The sequence below is a fragment of the Perca fluviatilis genome, chromosome 16, assembly GCF_010015445.1.
Source record: "Perca fluviatilis chromosome 16, GENO_Pfluv_1.0, whole genome shotgun sequence".
Taxonomy (NCBI): domain Eukaryota; kingdom Metazoa; phylum Chordata; class Actinopteri; order Perciformes; family Percidae; genus Perca; species Perca fluviatilis.
The window spans coordinates 28,159,258-28,176,274 of NC_053127.1; the positions used below are offsets into that span (position 1 = coordinate 28,159,258).

The window sequence follows — 17,017 nt, forward strand, 5'->3', positions numbered from 1 at the left end:
TTTTATTATTGTGGGTGAAGATAAACACTTTCACAACAGGTATGTATGTAACACTAAGCTTTTTTTGTATCATTTATTTGCTTCATTTAATTATCATGATCATTTTCAACATAAACCTGGTTCTGTGACCTAGGGGTGCATGGTTTTGTCTTTAAATCTAGTTTTATTAAAGTTGATTTTGCAATAACTTCACATGCATTATAATATGGTGGGACAGAGGGGATGGAGATAAGGATGTGCATACTGAACAGCATTGTTGCAAGGCAGATATTTAATTTAAGATCATACAATTTCAAACATGTTTCATGAATTATTACCTTAAATTCTATCTGTTTGAGTCCATATTTTCAAAAAGATGTCTTTCTTCTGTCATTTTGTCACATTCCACGCAAAAACTAAATAGACTTTGCAATTAAAAAAAAGGTTATTGCTCATACAAGGCTATGGTCAGACATTTGTGCTGATAAAAGCAGTGCTTCTCTGTTTAACGGTTATACAATTCTCTCAGTTAAAAGAGACTGACAGTATTATTCTGCAGTTTATCTCAGACATTAAGGGTTATTTTTGTGGGGCCGAGATCTTTCAGCTATTTCTCAGCACAGGGAAGTGAGAAGGGAGGGGAAGCAGAGCCGACACAAAAGGCAACATTATTCCCCAGCGGATCTGCGCTACATCCTACCATGAATGGAGTATTGAAAAACATAACATTGGGGACTAGATTATTTTTCATCCCTCATAACTGAGCCATTTGTCCCAGGGTTTCGAGTGGTTTGTTGGTACAGTCTGCAAATGAGACAACCGTGGTTCTCGAGTGCTGTGCTGGTGTTAAACTCCCCACCTCCCAATTGGACGCACAGTGATTTCTCTGTGGGCCTCTGGCCTTCTGCTGCTGCACCTTTTCAGACAATACGAATGCGCAGTGAAAATGGACTGGACTGGGATGAAGAATGCACAGTCCAGAGTGGTTTCTGTGGCTGCTGTCAAGTGTTTTCTTGTCCCTAATGGTCCCTCAAAAGGTTGTGTGTTAAATGTACCTTCACAAGCTGAAGATAACTGTATGTATACAGTACAGTGGCTTGTACAGTACAGTGGCTGAAGATTTTAACACCCCCTAATCCCCCCCCTCCCCCCACTAGCCCATCTCCCCCTGCCTCCTGCTCTCTCCAAGGAGACGAGAGGCGCCCCTGCAGTGTCATCAGGTGCATAAGCGTTTAGGAGGGTTCTAGTGACAGATTGCAGGAAGCAGCGTTTATGCCTGACGATGAGGACCACAGAAAGCAGAAATGTCTTTTTGTGCCCCCTGGGCTCGGAATGTCCACTATCTCGAGGGGCCAATATCAAATTCTCCCCTCATCATCCCCTAATACACATTCCTGTGTAAGGTCAGGGGGAATTCTGCATTGGCAAAGGGACAAACAACCTGAGGCCAAGCCACACACTGTGGTCTCCTAATAACAACATGCTTCTAATAACACTATTCAGTTCATTTCTGGGATATTTGCTGTTAAAGAATACATATGTGAAATTTGGAATTTAGTAATTTGAAAATTCCCATTTCATAATATACTTCATTGCTTTTTCTTTTGGCAGTGCCTGTTTAAAATTTAAATTTTTAAATTTTCAGTTACATCATCACAGTACACCAGCTGCTATAGCATTTACTTCATGTATTTGAATCCCCTTGCAGTACTTGATGAATGCCAGTCATCCCAGTTTTACTTGAAAAGAATGTAGGCTATTCAGTGACTATCTAACTCTGATTATTGAGTGATTGTCAGTGAATCCTAATATTCTCTGTCTGAAGGAAAATCCCCCTTGATTATCAAAAGCCACAACACAGGTGCCTGCCTCTGTCTGTAACACAAGCCTCCCTCAGCTGTTGAGGATGCTGGAAACGTTGGAAATTACTCATCTCTAACCATCAGGGTAACAGACCTCAGCCCGACTCTTTTGTTGCGGCCTCCGTTACCTGCTGCCTGCCAGGAAGGTGCACGGCGGACATTTTGTGCTTACACAACAGCAATGTAACACAGCTTCCCGTTACCGGTGTTGAATGAACTTTACGATGGCACATGCCCATGTCTGGGAAACTGAGGTTTCTTGTTTGCTCTGTGTGCCACATAAACTTCCTTACAGCTCTCTTACATTCATGTTCGAGTGATGTGCATCACATGATCTCTGGAAACGATTTCGTTTTGAGCTACACATTTCCCAAGCCTGACCTCAGACTACCATCAATACCTACTACAGCACAATAACAACAGCTGTAGGCTCCCCCACAGAAAACAATCCAATACTATAATTAGGCAAATCTGAACCAGGACAAAAAGTAATGATTGTTTTGTAGTAGTAGAAATGTGTCTACCAATCAGTAGTTTACAACATTTGGAGGCGTGTTCACATACAGCGCAGGACTTGGGGAAGCCTAATGAGAAAGACTGACAGCATGTGAATGTGTGTGTTGCAGGCGGATGGTCAGTCAGGCAGCCATGCGAGGCCAGCGTGTGGTGGAGAGCGAGTGTAGGTGCTGGAACCCAGTCTGGCTGCTGGTGTCCCTGCTGGGATTCCTCGTTTTGGTGGCTGTCAGTGTGCTGCTGCGACTCGGTGAGTGTGTGAGCGGGAGTGGGGGCCCGGGGTCTGGGCCACTTGCTCCAAGCTGTCTTACTGCAGGAGCTCATCTTTTGCCATAAAGAACACTGCATGTGATTAGGGGTAAAAGTTAATTTTTTTCTATTTGGGTAATTTTTAGAGAAATATTGACATACAATAATTTAGTAAATACATATTAGAGTAACCACAGTCTGAAATACATTTTAAACTATAGGCCTTGTATTTTCAGATATCTAATATTTGTTTCTTTATATGGCTAAAGGGCAGTTCTTTAATGATATTTGTGGTACATTATCATTGTTAAAGGGAACAATGTGAAATTTAAATGGAAAAGTAATAGGCCTTACATCTCAAGTTCTCAATGTCAAAAAACTGCTTATTAAAGTATAAAATTTCCTATGGGGGTAATTTTTCACACACTGGCTCAGGACCAGAGGTTGGTTATATAAAGATTGAAACCGATCCCCAAGCTTTATCTTAAACTATTAACACTGAAAAAACTCATATGTGCTTGCTTTTAAACTCTTAACCCCTGTGTTGTCCTCGGGTCAAATTGACCCATTTTCAAAGTTTCTATATTAGAAATTTGGGTATTGGGTTAACAATAATAAAATGACAATAATTGCAAAAAAGAGCGACAAAAGTGTCGAAAAATGATGATCATTTTACATTTTGACCCAAAAAAACAAAAGTTGAATGGTCGACGGGAAGACAATACATATGGTGGCCCTTTCAATCACTAGTTTTTAAATAAGGGACATCAACATTATGCTGGCCACTCCAATTCATTATGAGATGTTTCATATTTTAATAGTTGTTCCAAGGGGAAAGGTTACTCCTGCCAAAAACGGAAACAGATTGCGACACAAGTTGGTTTCTTGTGCGTCGGTGCTGAACTGAACCACATGTTTGGGACGTTAATAATGCTCATGAACCGGGTGTGCCTGCAAGTGAACTCCCTGTAGATGAGTGCTTTTGTGTCCACAGTTACTGTCTGCCCTGTGTGTACCAGTGATAGCTGGCGAAAAGCCCTGAAGTTATTTTGAAGGGCTTAACGTCTACTCACTGGACGTTATGGATCAACAAATATCAAGAGAGAACAATTTATTCAAATGTGCTGGCACTAGCTTGTTGTATTTGTCTCTTGATAAAGCAAAAATATATCCAAATGTGTGCCTAACATTTTTTTGTATTCAAATTTCAGGAGACATAAAGATAGACAGACGTGCTGTTAACAGTAAGTAATATTTAAGTTTATTACAGTTTACTTTTTTGATCCTCCTTAGAATAAGAACTGTCTCTCCCTGGAATATAAACCAGAACATAATCTGTATGTGACACTGTAAACAGATGGATTACCAGCCCCTGAAGCTAAATTAGGTAGTTTTACAATATGTATATACACTGTACATGTTTCAATGCCACACACACAAATGGGAGAAGCCTGTGAATTTACCTACATTGGATGTATAGAACAATCCCTTTGTCGGTGAGTTGTTGAAACTCGAGATAGTCTTCAGGCTTCTATACTGGTCTAGAAACATCTTCCAGTGGGACTCTTGGGTAAATCTGTGTCAAAGTACACACTTTTCAGAAACATGGACCCTCTGTGTTTTGCATATAAAATATCTATTGACTGTTTTAATTGATTAATTTGGCCAACAAGCATTAAATAAAATGCCATGATAGAGAGAGACATTTGATTAGATGTTGTATTTCCCCACTCACTGATAAGAGTTTAACAAATTTGTCCCTCACTCTAAAATAAAAAAATAAGTAGAGTAAGCCATGCTAGCTAATGCAAACATCTTAGTTTAGCTAATAATTAGCACTATAGGGCCCATAGAGCCGCCCACTAGAGATTTCCGCCAGCCGAGCCGGTTGCTTTTCAAATTCTGATAGTGAGTCATCTTATGGAGGTTTTTATTCAGAAATTTAAACATCATGGTGGCACTAGATGAAAAGTCAGGGGATCTACAAATGTAGTAGGATTTATCCTCTGAGGACCATGAGTGTATCTGAATGTATGTATGAATGTATAAAGTTGAATGGCAATCAATCCAAAAGTTGTTACCTTGTCCTCCCTTTCCATGCCGCTAGCAGGCTAAAAATCCAAATTAAAAGGAATGGGCTAACATATTTATATTGTAATGGCTGTTCTACATGGTCTGAACAGGTCTCCTGTTGTGGTTTCAGGCTGTGTCTAGTGTTACAGAAAAATAGATACAGAGTACAGCAACTATGGAAGGCCAAGAGCCTCCTTTCAACAAATAATTCTCTCTCTCTCTCTCTCTCTCTCTAGCAAATGTCATACAAGCCCCCATGGGGACACAGTACCCAGGTAAGCATGAGCCAGACAGCCACCTCCACCTCTGCACCTGCCCAAACACTCATGTTCAGAAAAAACTTCTGCATCCAGGCCACGACATGGAAACCTACTGTATCAGTGGCATGTGTCAGTGAAAGAAAGTACAGAAGGTTAGATCATTGCCTGGGGCTTTTTAAACAAGGTCACTTTCCCAGCTCTCCATTTCCCTAATCCCCACTTATTTGCTATGTAACCTCCCATTCTCTTGCATCCACCATCTCTTCCACGGAGTCATGTGGCTTATTGTTTGCCTTAACTTGGTAGGATTAGACGTTTTGCTATTAACTGTCATTACATTAGAGCCATGCGAGTCGGTCTTCATATCCTGTTTGTTTCCCTCTTTTAAAACATAGTCCTGTTGTTAAAATGTCTCTCAGACAATAGAGCTTTTATAAGCCTCAGATTAATCAATGAGGTGGCACAATCATAACCAAACAACCCGAACATACTGTATTTATCTACTCAAAGACAAGAAATTGAGTTGTGTTTAAACACTGACGGCAGAATTAATCTGACACATATTGTCTGATTTTCTCTCCAAAGTACAACTGGTGAATGGACGTAACAGGTGTGAGGGAAGAGTGGAGGTGTTCTACAATAACTCATGGGGCACAGTGTGTGACGACGACTGGGACATGGTGGACGCCAACGTGGTGTGTCGGCAGCTGGGCTGCGGCGTGGCTGTGGCAGTGGGGAGCAGCTCTCAGTTTGGACAAGGCTCAGGCCTCATCTTGCTGGACAATGTGGACTGCAGAGGAAGTGAAACAGACGTCAGCCAGTGCCGTACTCTGGACTGGGGCGTCCACAACTGTTACCACTATGAGGATGTGGGTGTTACCTGCAAAGGTAAGGCCTGTATACTACTTTAAGTTGGCTGAGGTAGTTGTGAATCATATCTTCATGTATAACCCTGGAAAGAAAGGCGGCCAAGTGACTAACATTCCTTCTTTCTTTTAATTTTACTGCTAGAGCCAGCAATGGTGGGGGCAAAAGGTTTTCTGGATCCCACCACACCCCCTGTGCACAACTCCGGTTTACGTAAGTGCTCCCGGCTTTTATTGAAACGAGATTGGTCTTCTGCCAACCTGAAACGTCAGAGGGATGAATTTGGCTTTTTTAAATGTAATTAAAAGCAAAGTAGCTTATTCTGTCAGGTAATATCTATCACAATGGACTACTTCCTCTTTAAATAAAGTTAGTGGCGGGTAAAGTTTTAAAGTATATGCAAATGGCCAAAATTACGAAACAAATATGATACTTTTGAGATAATATGAAATTGTTAAAAATGAATACTTATTTAAACAAGCCAGTTGAAAATAACTATAATAAGATGTGTTGGAAATTACTTTAATAAACTCACCATGCTTAGTATTTTTACATAACAATGGATCATATCCTATCTATTTGTATGTGAAATAGGTTGCTTGTACAGAAGTGATGAACCAACAGAAAAATCTCACCCATAACTGAATTCCCATTAGTTCTGTGGAGATTTATAGAGTCTTTAAGCTGTTTTGGTTTTACTGCCTCAACTCATTTACATTGACATGTGTCAAGTCCAAATGAAAAGCCAATGTTAAATGGAAATTCCAAAGCCAAACATTAAATCCAAATGAAAATCCAATGTTAAATTGAAATTCAAAAGCCAAATATTAAATCCAAATTAAAAGCCAATGTTAAATTGAAATTCAAAGCCAAATATTAAATCCAAATGGAAAAGCCAATGTTAAATTGAAATTCAAAAGCCAAATATTAAATCCAAATGGAAAATTAAATCTCTTTGGACTTTCAATTTCTCTTTGGACTTTCAATTTGAATTATGAATAAATATTTCCTCCTTACAACTTTACTGTTTTGGTTCCCTCTCGTATCTCCACTATATGCTGCCTGCTCAGCACCAAAACAAGATCAACAATATTTACTGTAAAAGTATTAACATAGACACATTGAACTTGCATGAACTTGCACTTCCATACTCACACCTGTATGGAAACAAATAGCTATCATTACCATGAATAAAATTTGTCCTAGCACAATGAAGATACATTTCAAGTGAAAGAAAAAGAAGACAGAATCTCCTGAATAAAATAAAATAGAAAGTGCAAACAGAACTTTGATCAGCCCCTTCTCTCTGACTCACAGCTGTAAGTCGATCCAAACATGATAGTGCTACTTTGGTTAGACCAGGGAAAACCGTCTCAGACGCAGTCTGTAGCCAGAAAGTAGCAGGTCTCTTCCTTCAAGCTCCATGCTGTCATCTCTCACACATATGATGCGGTTGTCCTCTCTTACCTGGATTTAACTGCAGTTCTTTGAGTATGTGCGGAGCCCTCTAACGGGCTTTGCTATTGGTTTACCCTTATAACTGTCTGTATTGGCACATGAGAAAAAAATATTTCTCACTCACTGCCAATCGAGGGGTAGCACACATGGCACCTGAATTCTGCCAACCATGACAGCGGTCAAATAAGGCAGCTGTCACCCTTTCCCTCTTGGACAGGAGTGACGACCGACATACTCAGTGGAGAGGCCTACTCAGGTTGCGAGCAATCTTAGATTGGCGCCATCTTGTGGAGGACAACACAGGGCTGGGTGAGGAGCATAGACTGTATATTATTATTATTATTAATAATATACAGTCTATGGTGAGGAGGCTGACTCCCTCGGACTTGGTCAGTCAGCCTCAGCCTGATGCTGCTTCCCTAAGCACAGTAAGCAGGAGTCCAACAGCAGCATGTGCGGGGCATATTTAACACAAGGCTTGCTGGCCTAAAATTAGCGTCTGCATAGACTCGCATTGCCAGACCTATCTCCACAGTGCTGCGAAGTAAGGTCTGGCTAATCCACACATACATTCCAGGATAGGAGAAACTAACTTTGGGTTGTTTGCATTTATTTAAACCAATCACAATCGTTTTAGGCATCGCTAAGCTCCGAACGTAGAGACGGTGGCTCTGCAAAATGGTTTCGGGAAGGCACTTGTTTTGGTGGACCATTTGCACCCCTCAAAAGAAAACACCATGTGCAATATTAGATTAAGATAGCTGTTCCCACTATACCTTAACATGAGCTATTTAAATTAGCTGAATACATGGTTAAATATAATTTGCTCTTGTGTGTATCGCTGTGTGTATTTTGACCATAGCAGATCCTTGCCAATCGGTCCTAAAACGTCCCAGTTAGATAGGAAATGCCATAAACATATTCTTTGTAAATCTTTACAATCATTCACAATAGAACCAAGCAGGCCTGCCTTTTTGCACGATCCACATTTTCTTCAAAATGTGCCATTTTCAGCATGTAGCTTGCTAGCTTGAAGTTTGTCGTCGTTTCCCTAAGGGCGCTGACACACTAACCTGATAATCGACCCCATGGACAGTCTGGCGAGGTCGGTGACTCGAGTCTGTTCTGTGTGTTCCGTGCAGTCGTCCGTCGGAGGGGCTGTCGGCCTTTATTTTGGCCGACCTGACGTGTTCAGTAGGAGGCAGGGCAGTCAGGACTCACCCGGAAATGGCGAGTGGAATGAGCGTGACTAGAGTCTCTCAAAATCTGACGAAAATCTTTTAAACTGACCTTTGTTGATCTGAAATGAAGACAGATTCAGCAACTACACGGCCTATTTCTCGCTTAAAATATTTTCAGAAACATGTTTCAGTGAACTATTTTAGTACAATATGAGATCGTATTCTGAACAAGCCACCATGACAGTCTGGCTTTCAATTTCCGGAGAAAACAAACCCATGTTCTTCCAATCAGCTGCCGGTTTTAATTTTTTGGGCGACAATACAGATTAGCGCCGCCTGCTGTTATGGAGACGTATACGTCTCGTCTCTGTGGTGTGTTCTGTGGCACTTTTTGGACCAACTCCGGGAGACTGATCAGTCCAACTGGCTTTTCTGCCGACGGTCGGCCGTCTGGTTGGTGTGTAACTGCTTTAAGAGAACAACGGTTATCCTGGAAATGAACTGTCGTTGATCCAGGCTAGCGTCTGCAACACCAGATGGTGAACAAAGTTTGCAGTAGATCTGTTCTCAAGATGGTTGAGTGAAAAAGGGAGACGAGCAACGCATGCACTGGGGCTTTATAGAGGGGTGGATGCCGCGTGTGTGCCGACCCCCGATTGGGCCGTCAGTTAAAAAAAGAAATTCCAGGTGCCAAGATGGAGCCTCTTAAGGGTAAACCAATAACAAAGCCTGTTGAAGGACATACCATATAAAACCGTCTAAGCTGGTAAACAATAACTGTGATTGGCTGAGCGAAGCTATTGCCCTATTAACCCTATTAATTGGATTAGGTGAGATCACAGGTCAGGATAGAACCGTAACTTGGTCCGGGTCCGGACTGCGGTCCGGTATTTGGCGATGCCAGATATAAAGCGTTAAGGACATATGTTGCGTTCTCTCTCTGCTAAATAAGTAGATCAGGCCATTGCTCAAGTGCACGTCTCATTCTAATGTAAATTAAAGGTGCTCTAGGCGATGTTGGGTGACGGCCCTTCTTGTTGACGTTCTAAGTATTTCCAAAAACAAAACGAGGCTAGATCGCCCCTCCCTCCTCCTCATCCCGTCCCCTCTCCCTCCCTTGCATGCTCCTGCGCACTAACCCCCAACACCCACCCCCAAATCCTTCTTGTCGGTTATTGGCTGGAACGCTGGAAGACTGTTATGTGGTGCAGGTTGACAGTTGTTTTTTGTTGGCGTTTGTGGAGCCTGGGCTGTCTACAGAGACCGCATTTTTTTACAGTGTGTTCAGGGGACAGGCAGCTCGCGGATAGTAAGGAGATGTTTGCTGTATGTGACCAAAAATGTTGTAGCCTAAAAACCGCACGACATCACTTTTAAAAACACCTTTAAAAAAATGCAAATAAAAGTTTGACTGTAGAGGATGCATGGACAATAGGTTGTATAATTAGAGGAATTCTCTCTGTGTTTGATTAGATTGGTTTTTATGCTCAAAATCTCACCACACACACACACACACACACACACACACACACACACACACACACACACACACACACACACACACACACACACACACACACACAATGACTTATTCATTATTTCATTGTGTGGGTCTAAAAAGCAGGAATCACAGTCAGGTTAATTTAGAAATAAGGTTTATCAAAAAAACATCAATTGAATGAAAGGCTATATTATTTCAGTTTCGCGGAACTGTCGTGACATTTTCCACAACGGCAAAAGCTATTCAGCTCAGTGGAAAGTAACTTTTGGTAAACTATACACCTCAAAGGTCTCTTGAATTCCAGGCCGTCCTTTTTGTTGCTGGGTATGCCTTTGTTGTGGTTGTTTCTTTCCCCGTAATTCCTAGGAGAATTACGAGAGACTAGAACAGAAGTTTGTTAACAAGTGACGTATTTGGCTAACTCTCCAATGGGCTTTATAAAATCCACTGGGAATGTAGTGAAGCCATCCAGATTTATGGCTTCCTTACAGATGACGCATATTTTTAAATGATGGACACATGAGAGTGTCTATTGTCTCTTTTAAGGTGCGTTTTTGTCAGGGCCGAAGCTTAAAATGACAACATCTGTGCTCAATCAGATGTTCACCTTTAACTCCCCTACTTCATATGCTGCAGTATGTAATGTATAGGCCCATACCCTTCTCATTTCCCTGTATCAATGTCCTGTTATTCTTTGGGGCTGGGAACAACACCACATAAATCTATGAATGCTTTTCATTTACATCAAACCACAACATTTACACACACACACACACATATATATATATACACACATACATATATATATATATATACATACATATATATACATATACATATATATAAATATATATATACATATATATAAATAAATATACATATATATATACATATATATATATATATACATATATATACATATATATATACATATATAAATATATATATAATATATATATATATACATAATATATATATACATATATATATATATATATACATATATAATATATATATACATATATAATATATATATACAATATATATATACATATATATCATATATATATATACATATATATAATATATACACACATATATATATACACACATACACACATATATACACATATATACATACATACATACATACATACATATATATATACATACATACACATATATATACATACATACACAATATATATACATACATACACATATATACATACATACATATATATATAATATATATATATAATACATACATATACATATATATAATTTTTTTTAAATCGTCATCGTGATATCAACTGGCGCAATGAACAAGTCACTAAAGGCTGCGACATTTTGCAAAAGACAGATTTTTTGGGTCAGTTAAAAGAAAATATCAGTAGAAAACTACAGTTTGAAATGTTGCTGTCTTTGTAGTGGTGCCTTTTATATTTAATTCAATGTTAAATTTATTCAATAAAAAATTATTTCCTTTCATTTGTTTTAAATACAACAAGCAATGTGTTGTATTTTACAGAATACTGAATGCAGCGGAAATGCCGAACTGAGTGCACTTTAATATCTGTTTATTTATCGCAAGTAATATCGTATCGTGATATTCAACGTTATTGCATATTGCATATATTCCTAATATCGTGCAGCCCTAAATGTCTAGTATAACATATAGAGAAATATATATTTAACCCCTTCTCTCCATCCATCTGTTTCAGGAGATGGCACCATCCGTCTGGTGAATGGACAGAACTCCTGCCAGGGCCGGGTAGAGATCTACTACCACGGAGGCTGGGGGACAGTGTGTGATGACGACTGGGTCTTCAACGATGCCCGGGTGGTGTGCCAACAGATCGGCTGCGGTAATGCCGTTGCTGCACACACCAACTCCTACTTTGGCTATGGAACAGGACAGATTCTCCTAGACAATGTCAACTGCTATGGCACTGAACTGGAACTGGCGAAATGCAAAAGCCTGGGCTGGGGCAAACACAACTGTGGCCATCATGAAGACGCTGGGGTCACCTGCACTGGTACACTGCTTTCAGTCATGGAATATGCAATAACACAAGTTGTACAGATGTAAACCAGGAACTATTATTATTCTAACAAATAACTAATCAAGAGTAAGGGCCCTATCTTGCACCCAGCGCAGCGTAAAGCCCGACGCAAGTGTCTTTGCTAGTTTAAGACCAGTTGTCAATTTCCTGTCCAGCGCCCACGTCATTTAAATAGCAAATGCACTTGCGCCCATCTGTGCGCCAATGGGCGTGCTGGTCTTACAGGGAGGTGTGTTCAGGTGCATTCTTGGTGTATTTCCTCTTGAGGCGTGTTCAGGTGCATTCTTGGTGTATTTCCTCTTGAGGCAGTGGAAAGTCATCGTGCCATTGACCAACAAAAACCTGGTCTAAAGTCAGTAACGCTTCATTTCATTGTTATTTTAACGCCTGCTTCACCTCGTGGAGTTTTGGTGGCATAGTGCTCGTGCCATAGATGATCTGCACTTTCACTTCTCTCCTTCCTGCTTAGCAAATGCGCCAACATAATAGCAATGCGCCAAGGTCCAAACGTGCCTGGCTTTTAAAGGGAATGGGAGATGACACTCTGATTGGTTTATTGTGTCATGCGCCTGGCGCGCGGACCCTTTTTTCCCCACCACCAAACTAGCAAAAGTGGATTCGTACACGCCCTAAACGCACCTGCACAAGGCGCTTGACGGCGTGCTCTTAGATCATTAAAATAGGGCCTTAAGAGTCTACAGCCATGCTACTGCCAAACGCTAATGTCAGCATGCTAACATGCTCACAATAACAATCCCAACATGCTGATGTTAAGCAGGTGTAATGTTTACCACGTTCATAATTAGCATGCTAAACACAAAGTAATGGTACGTGTCCACTGTCAAGCATCATTGACCCACTTCATTGTCTATGTGAGCAGCCAGGCAATGCATTCCAGTAGCATTGCGGGGACTTTTGAGGGGGCATCAAGTTGGCCACTCCTCATTTGCATAAAGTTGAATCCAAGCTACTTTATGCAAATGAGCAGGCAGCTCGACTTGCCGCCACTCAAACACTCACAAAATCTTTTAAAATGGCCATTGTTGATCTGAAATGAAGACAGATTTAGCAACTGCATAGCCTATTTCTTGCATTCAGGTGCAGACATCAGAGTTGTAGGAGGGTGTAGCCTGTTTTTCTTTGCATGTCATTGAACAGTGGTCATTAAAGAGAAACTGATAACTGCTAGTGGCACGCCCACACGCATGCTGGGAAGCGTGGCGATCCTTTCCGTGAAAAATGCCACAGTGGACATAAACCATGAGGCTGAGGCTGATGGGAATGTCATAAGTTTTGAAGAATTTCGTCATAGACCAAAGTTCTGGACAGTTACATTTCTACTAAAGTAGAAATGTAACTGTCTAAAGACTAAAGTACTAACTAAAGACTAAAGTACTAAAGTACCTTTTGAGGGACATTTGTGTACCAGAATTCATGACAATTATCATTGAGAAATGTTATTAAAAACCACAAATGTGAACCTCACGGTGGCAATGGAGAAAAAGTCAGGGGATCACCAAAGTCCGTAGGATTCACCCTCTGAGGACCATGTCTGAACCAAATGTCATGGCAATCCATTCAATAGCTGCTAGCATCACTAAAAGCTGCATGACAACCATTTATTATAGTGACTATATACTGTGATATCATTCATTTCTTCTCGTGCTACGGATGATAATAATGCAAGTATAATAATGCAAGTAGTAATTAGTAGTTGTGGTAATAGTGGTTGTACGAGTGGTAAGGAAATAATAGTGGTGGGAAAATGATCATATGTAGAGAAAATTTAATTTACTAATGTTGAGGTATCATTAAGCTAAAATCTTAATGTAATTTATTGAATCTCAGTGGACATTAAATGGGGATGAAAAGCAATTATAATGGCATTAGTATAGCATTAGAATCTGTGTAAGTAATAAGCAGTAGTAGTGTAAGTAGAAATTGTAATAATGGAAGTTGTACTGCATATATAAAAATTATTTTAATTTTTACCCACTTCAGGATCCACCACTGTACCTCCTGTGGCAACAGGAAATAACCGAGCTCTATGGCCAACATATAACACTGAAGGTATACAACCGTAATATACAGTAGACGTTTATTTGCCAGCAAACATGCACACACTGATTATTACTCTTTTTTTCATCAGCATGTCCAATTTGTTTTGCTGGATTTGCTTTTTCCTCAGTAAAAATGAAATGTGAACTTTTGCCAAATGACCAACAGGGAGAGCCATTTCTCCTCCATTGCCTTTAAGGTGTAACAGACTAACCTCACCATGATCATTATAAACTGGTTTGGTGTATTGAGAATTGAATCTTATGATTTACATCTTCCCTCCAGCAACAGAAAAGGTTCCAGTCACCACGTTACCAACTACAAAAACTGTTACAACAACTTCCACAACAAAAGGTAACTATACTGTATTACACTTTGAATGACCGTTTGTTTTAATATTTGGATGACCAGGTAATATAATAGCCTTTTATGCAATCATCATAAAAAAATACACTACAATTATGTACCTATCTATTTATTCCTGTGCAGGCACACCATCCATTCGTGTCGTGAATGGTAACGGTAGCTGTCAGGGTCGTGTAGAGGTACTCTACAAAACTATTTGGGGGACGGTGTGTGATGATGACTGGGACATGACCAATGCCAACGTGGTGTGCAGGCAGCTAGGCTGTGGCCCAGCTATCGCGGCTACAGTCCTGGCCTACTTCGGCTACGGTACGGGTCCCATCCTGCTGGATAATGTGGATTGCGAAGGCTCCGAACTGGAGCTGTCGAAGTGCTTCAACCTGGGCTGGGGTCAACACAACTGTGGCCATCATGAGGATGCTGGGGTTATCTGTGCACGTAAGACCTGACCAAACCTCTCTAACATCATGTGGGGCTACAGCAGACTCCATTAAACATACATTTATGACAGCACATACACAATACTGAACATAGGGAATGTCTGTATCACAAACCTCTTTCTTAAGTAATCAATTCCACTAAAAGTTCATACTTCCTTTTCATTCGGTCATCTGTGCACTTTCTGCTGAGCTGTTCAGTTGCAATGCATGACATGCAGTACCCAGACAGCCCAGAGAACATAAAAAAATACAGTGGATGAGTCAAGACACATCAGTGTCATTGCCTTCCTGCAGGCCAAATTTCACTTCTTCAAAGCTAAATCAGAAGCACATACAGACTCCACTTTACTGTGCTTAGATAACACATCCTTGGTTTCAGGTTGATCGAAAAATATGATTGTACCTTTTTTTTCTAAAAGGCAGCAGTTCTTAGTCCGTTGTCTTCAGAAGGTAATTAGAATGGCAAAGCAGACATTTTACAAAATGTTGTTAAAATTGCAAAGTGTGTCTCTGAATTGTCGCCTGAAAGGAGCCAGACAAGCTTACACATTGTAAATTGCTTTTGTGACCTGATATTTCTTCAGTATGCTCAGGACCCAGAAGCATCACTCCCATTTTTCTTTTCTTTGCTTTCCTCTGCTTCCCTTAGCTTTTGAATTGTACATGATAAATGGACGTGGCTTTGGAGTAACAGAAAGCATACCTGCCACCACCACCACCACACAACCACCTGAGGGTAGGTTAAATATAACTTTAACCAGCACAACATCAACCCATTTCCCCTGGAATAGGTCTTAAAAACAGTTAAGATTTCGGAATTGATGTGACTCCTTTGTTTTTCACAGGAACGGTGAGATTGGTGGGTGGCCAGCACCGATGCGAGGGTCGGTTGGAAATGTACTCAAATTCTGGATGGGGCACAGTGTGCGATGATGCTTGGGACCTCCCGGATGCTCAGGTTGTGTGTCGCCAACTGGGCTGTGGAGAGGCCACGGCGGCTCGGGGAGAAGCGTTCTTCGGGCCCGGCACAGGAACAATCCTGCTGGACAATCTTAAGTGCAGCGGTGCCGAGGCGTCCCTGCAGCAGTGCTCCCATATATCCTGGAATGTGCACAACTGCGACCACTCTGAAGATGCTGGTGTCACCTGCTCACTGTCGTGATTTCAGCAGAACCACACTCCCATCTCCACCATGGGTAGGAAGTGGGCGCACCAACCTGGGACTTGTATGCATTATGTAAATAACAGCTCTCACCTTGCTGAAGGAATACTCCACCACCAACAACATACAAATAACTAATATGACAATATACTATAAACTATCTATTAAGCACTTTATAAATAAATATGATATTAAATACAATGTACACAGTTTTTTTTTATAAAGAAAAACAACGATTTTAACTGTCTGTCTCTCCTTTTTGCCCCTAAAAAGTTGAAATATTTACTGTACATATGATTCTTTGATAGTTAAGTAGGGAATACTGGAGGAAGTCCCACAATTATTAATTGTGTGGATAAAAGTAGACAAGTTTGTGGACTTCAGTTTCACAAATATGTATGATAAAACAAACAGAAAAATGGGAACTAATTCTAAACTACAAACCACAAGAATGCAAGATAGCAGAAACATCCATAATTAAATGTGCTATATATTGTGAATACACAGCATCTCTCCATCTACAAATAAATTACAGTATGTGCTACTTGTGTTCTGTAAACCATCATATAAATAGTGTAGCTAATAATCATTTACATTATAGATGACAAATAAATGTTCTTGTTTTTTGGTATATAATATATTTCCTGTATAAAAACAGAGGTGTTTAAATCAGTATCTGCATTTGGCATTGTCCTAAACATGCTCTGAATTTCTATTCTTCTTTAATGGCACATGCAAATACGTTGACTACCATTTGTATTTGTTCAACGGAGAGGATTTGTGGGAACATTCACAGGGGAGAGTATGAGATTCAGAGTGGTCATTTCCTCCCATTTGTTGTTTACCATTTGTAGCTAATTGTTAAGCTAATGTATGATGTTAGCTTAGTTTGTCCATTTTTACAAGAAAAATAACAATATTGCTAATAAAACTTTCTCAAATGAAATAAACCAATTGCCACATAATACAATTAAGCTTTTTA

General features: G+C 40.3%; 1 protein-coding gene across 1 annotated transcript; it reads left to right on the forward strand.

The window, feature by feature from the left end:
• Window positions 1–1,720: 1,720 nt before the first annotated feature.
• Window positions 1,721–16,201, forward strand: LOC120544670 (scavenger receptor cysteine-rich domain-containing group B protein). The gene is made up of 11 exons (XM_039778600.1): window positions 1,721–2,604; window positions 3,815–3,847; window positions 4,913–4,951; window positions 5,522–5,824; window positions 5,948–6,016; window positions 11,668–11,982; window positions 14,011–14,079; window positions 14,353–14,421; window positions 14,557–14,871; window positions 15,523–15,609; window positions 15,719–16,201. Exons 1-11 carry the CDS (start codon window positions 2,472–2,474, stop codon window positions 16,033–16,035), a joined length of 1,749 nt encoding a protein of 582 aa, XP_039634534.1. The 5' UTR covers window positions 1,721–2,471; the 3' UTR covers window positions 16,036–16,201.
• The last annotated feature ends 816 nt before the right edge of the window (window positions 16,202–17,017 follow it).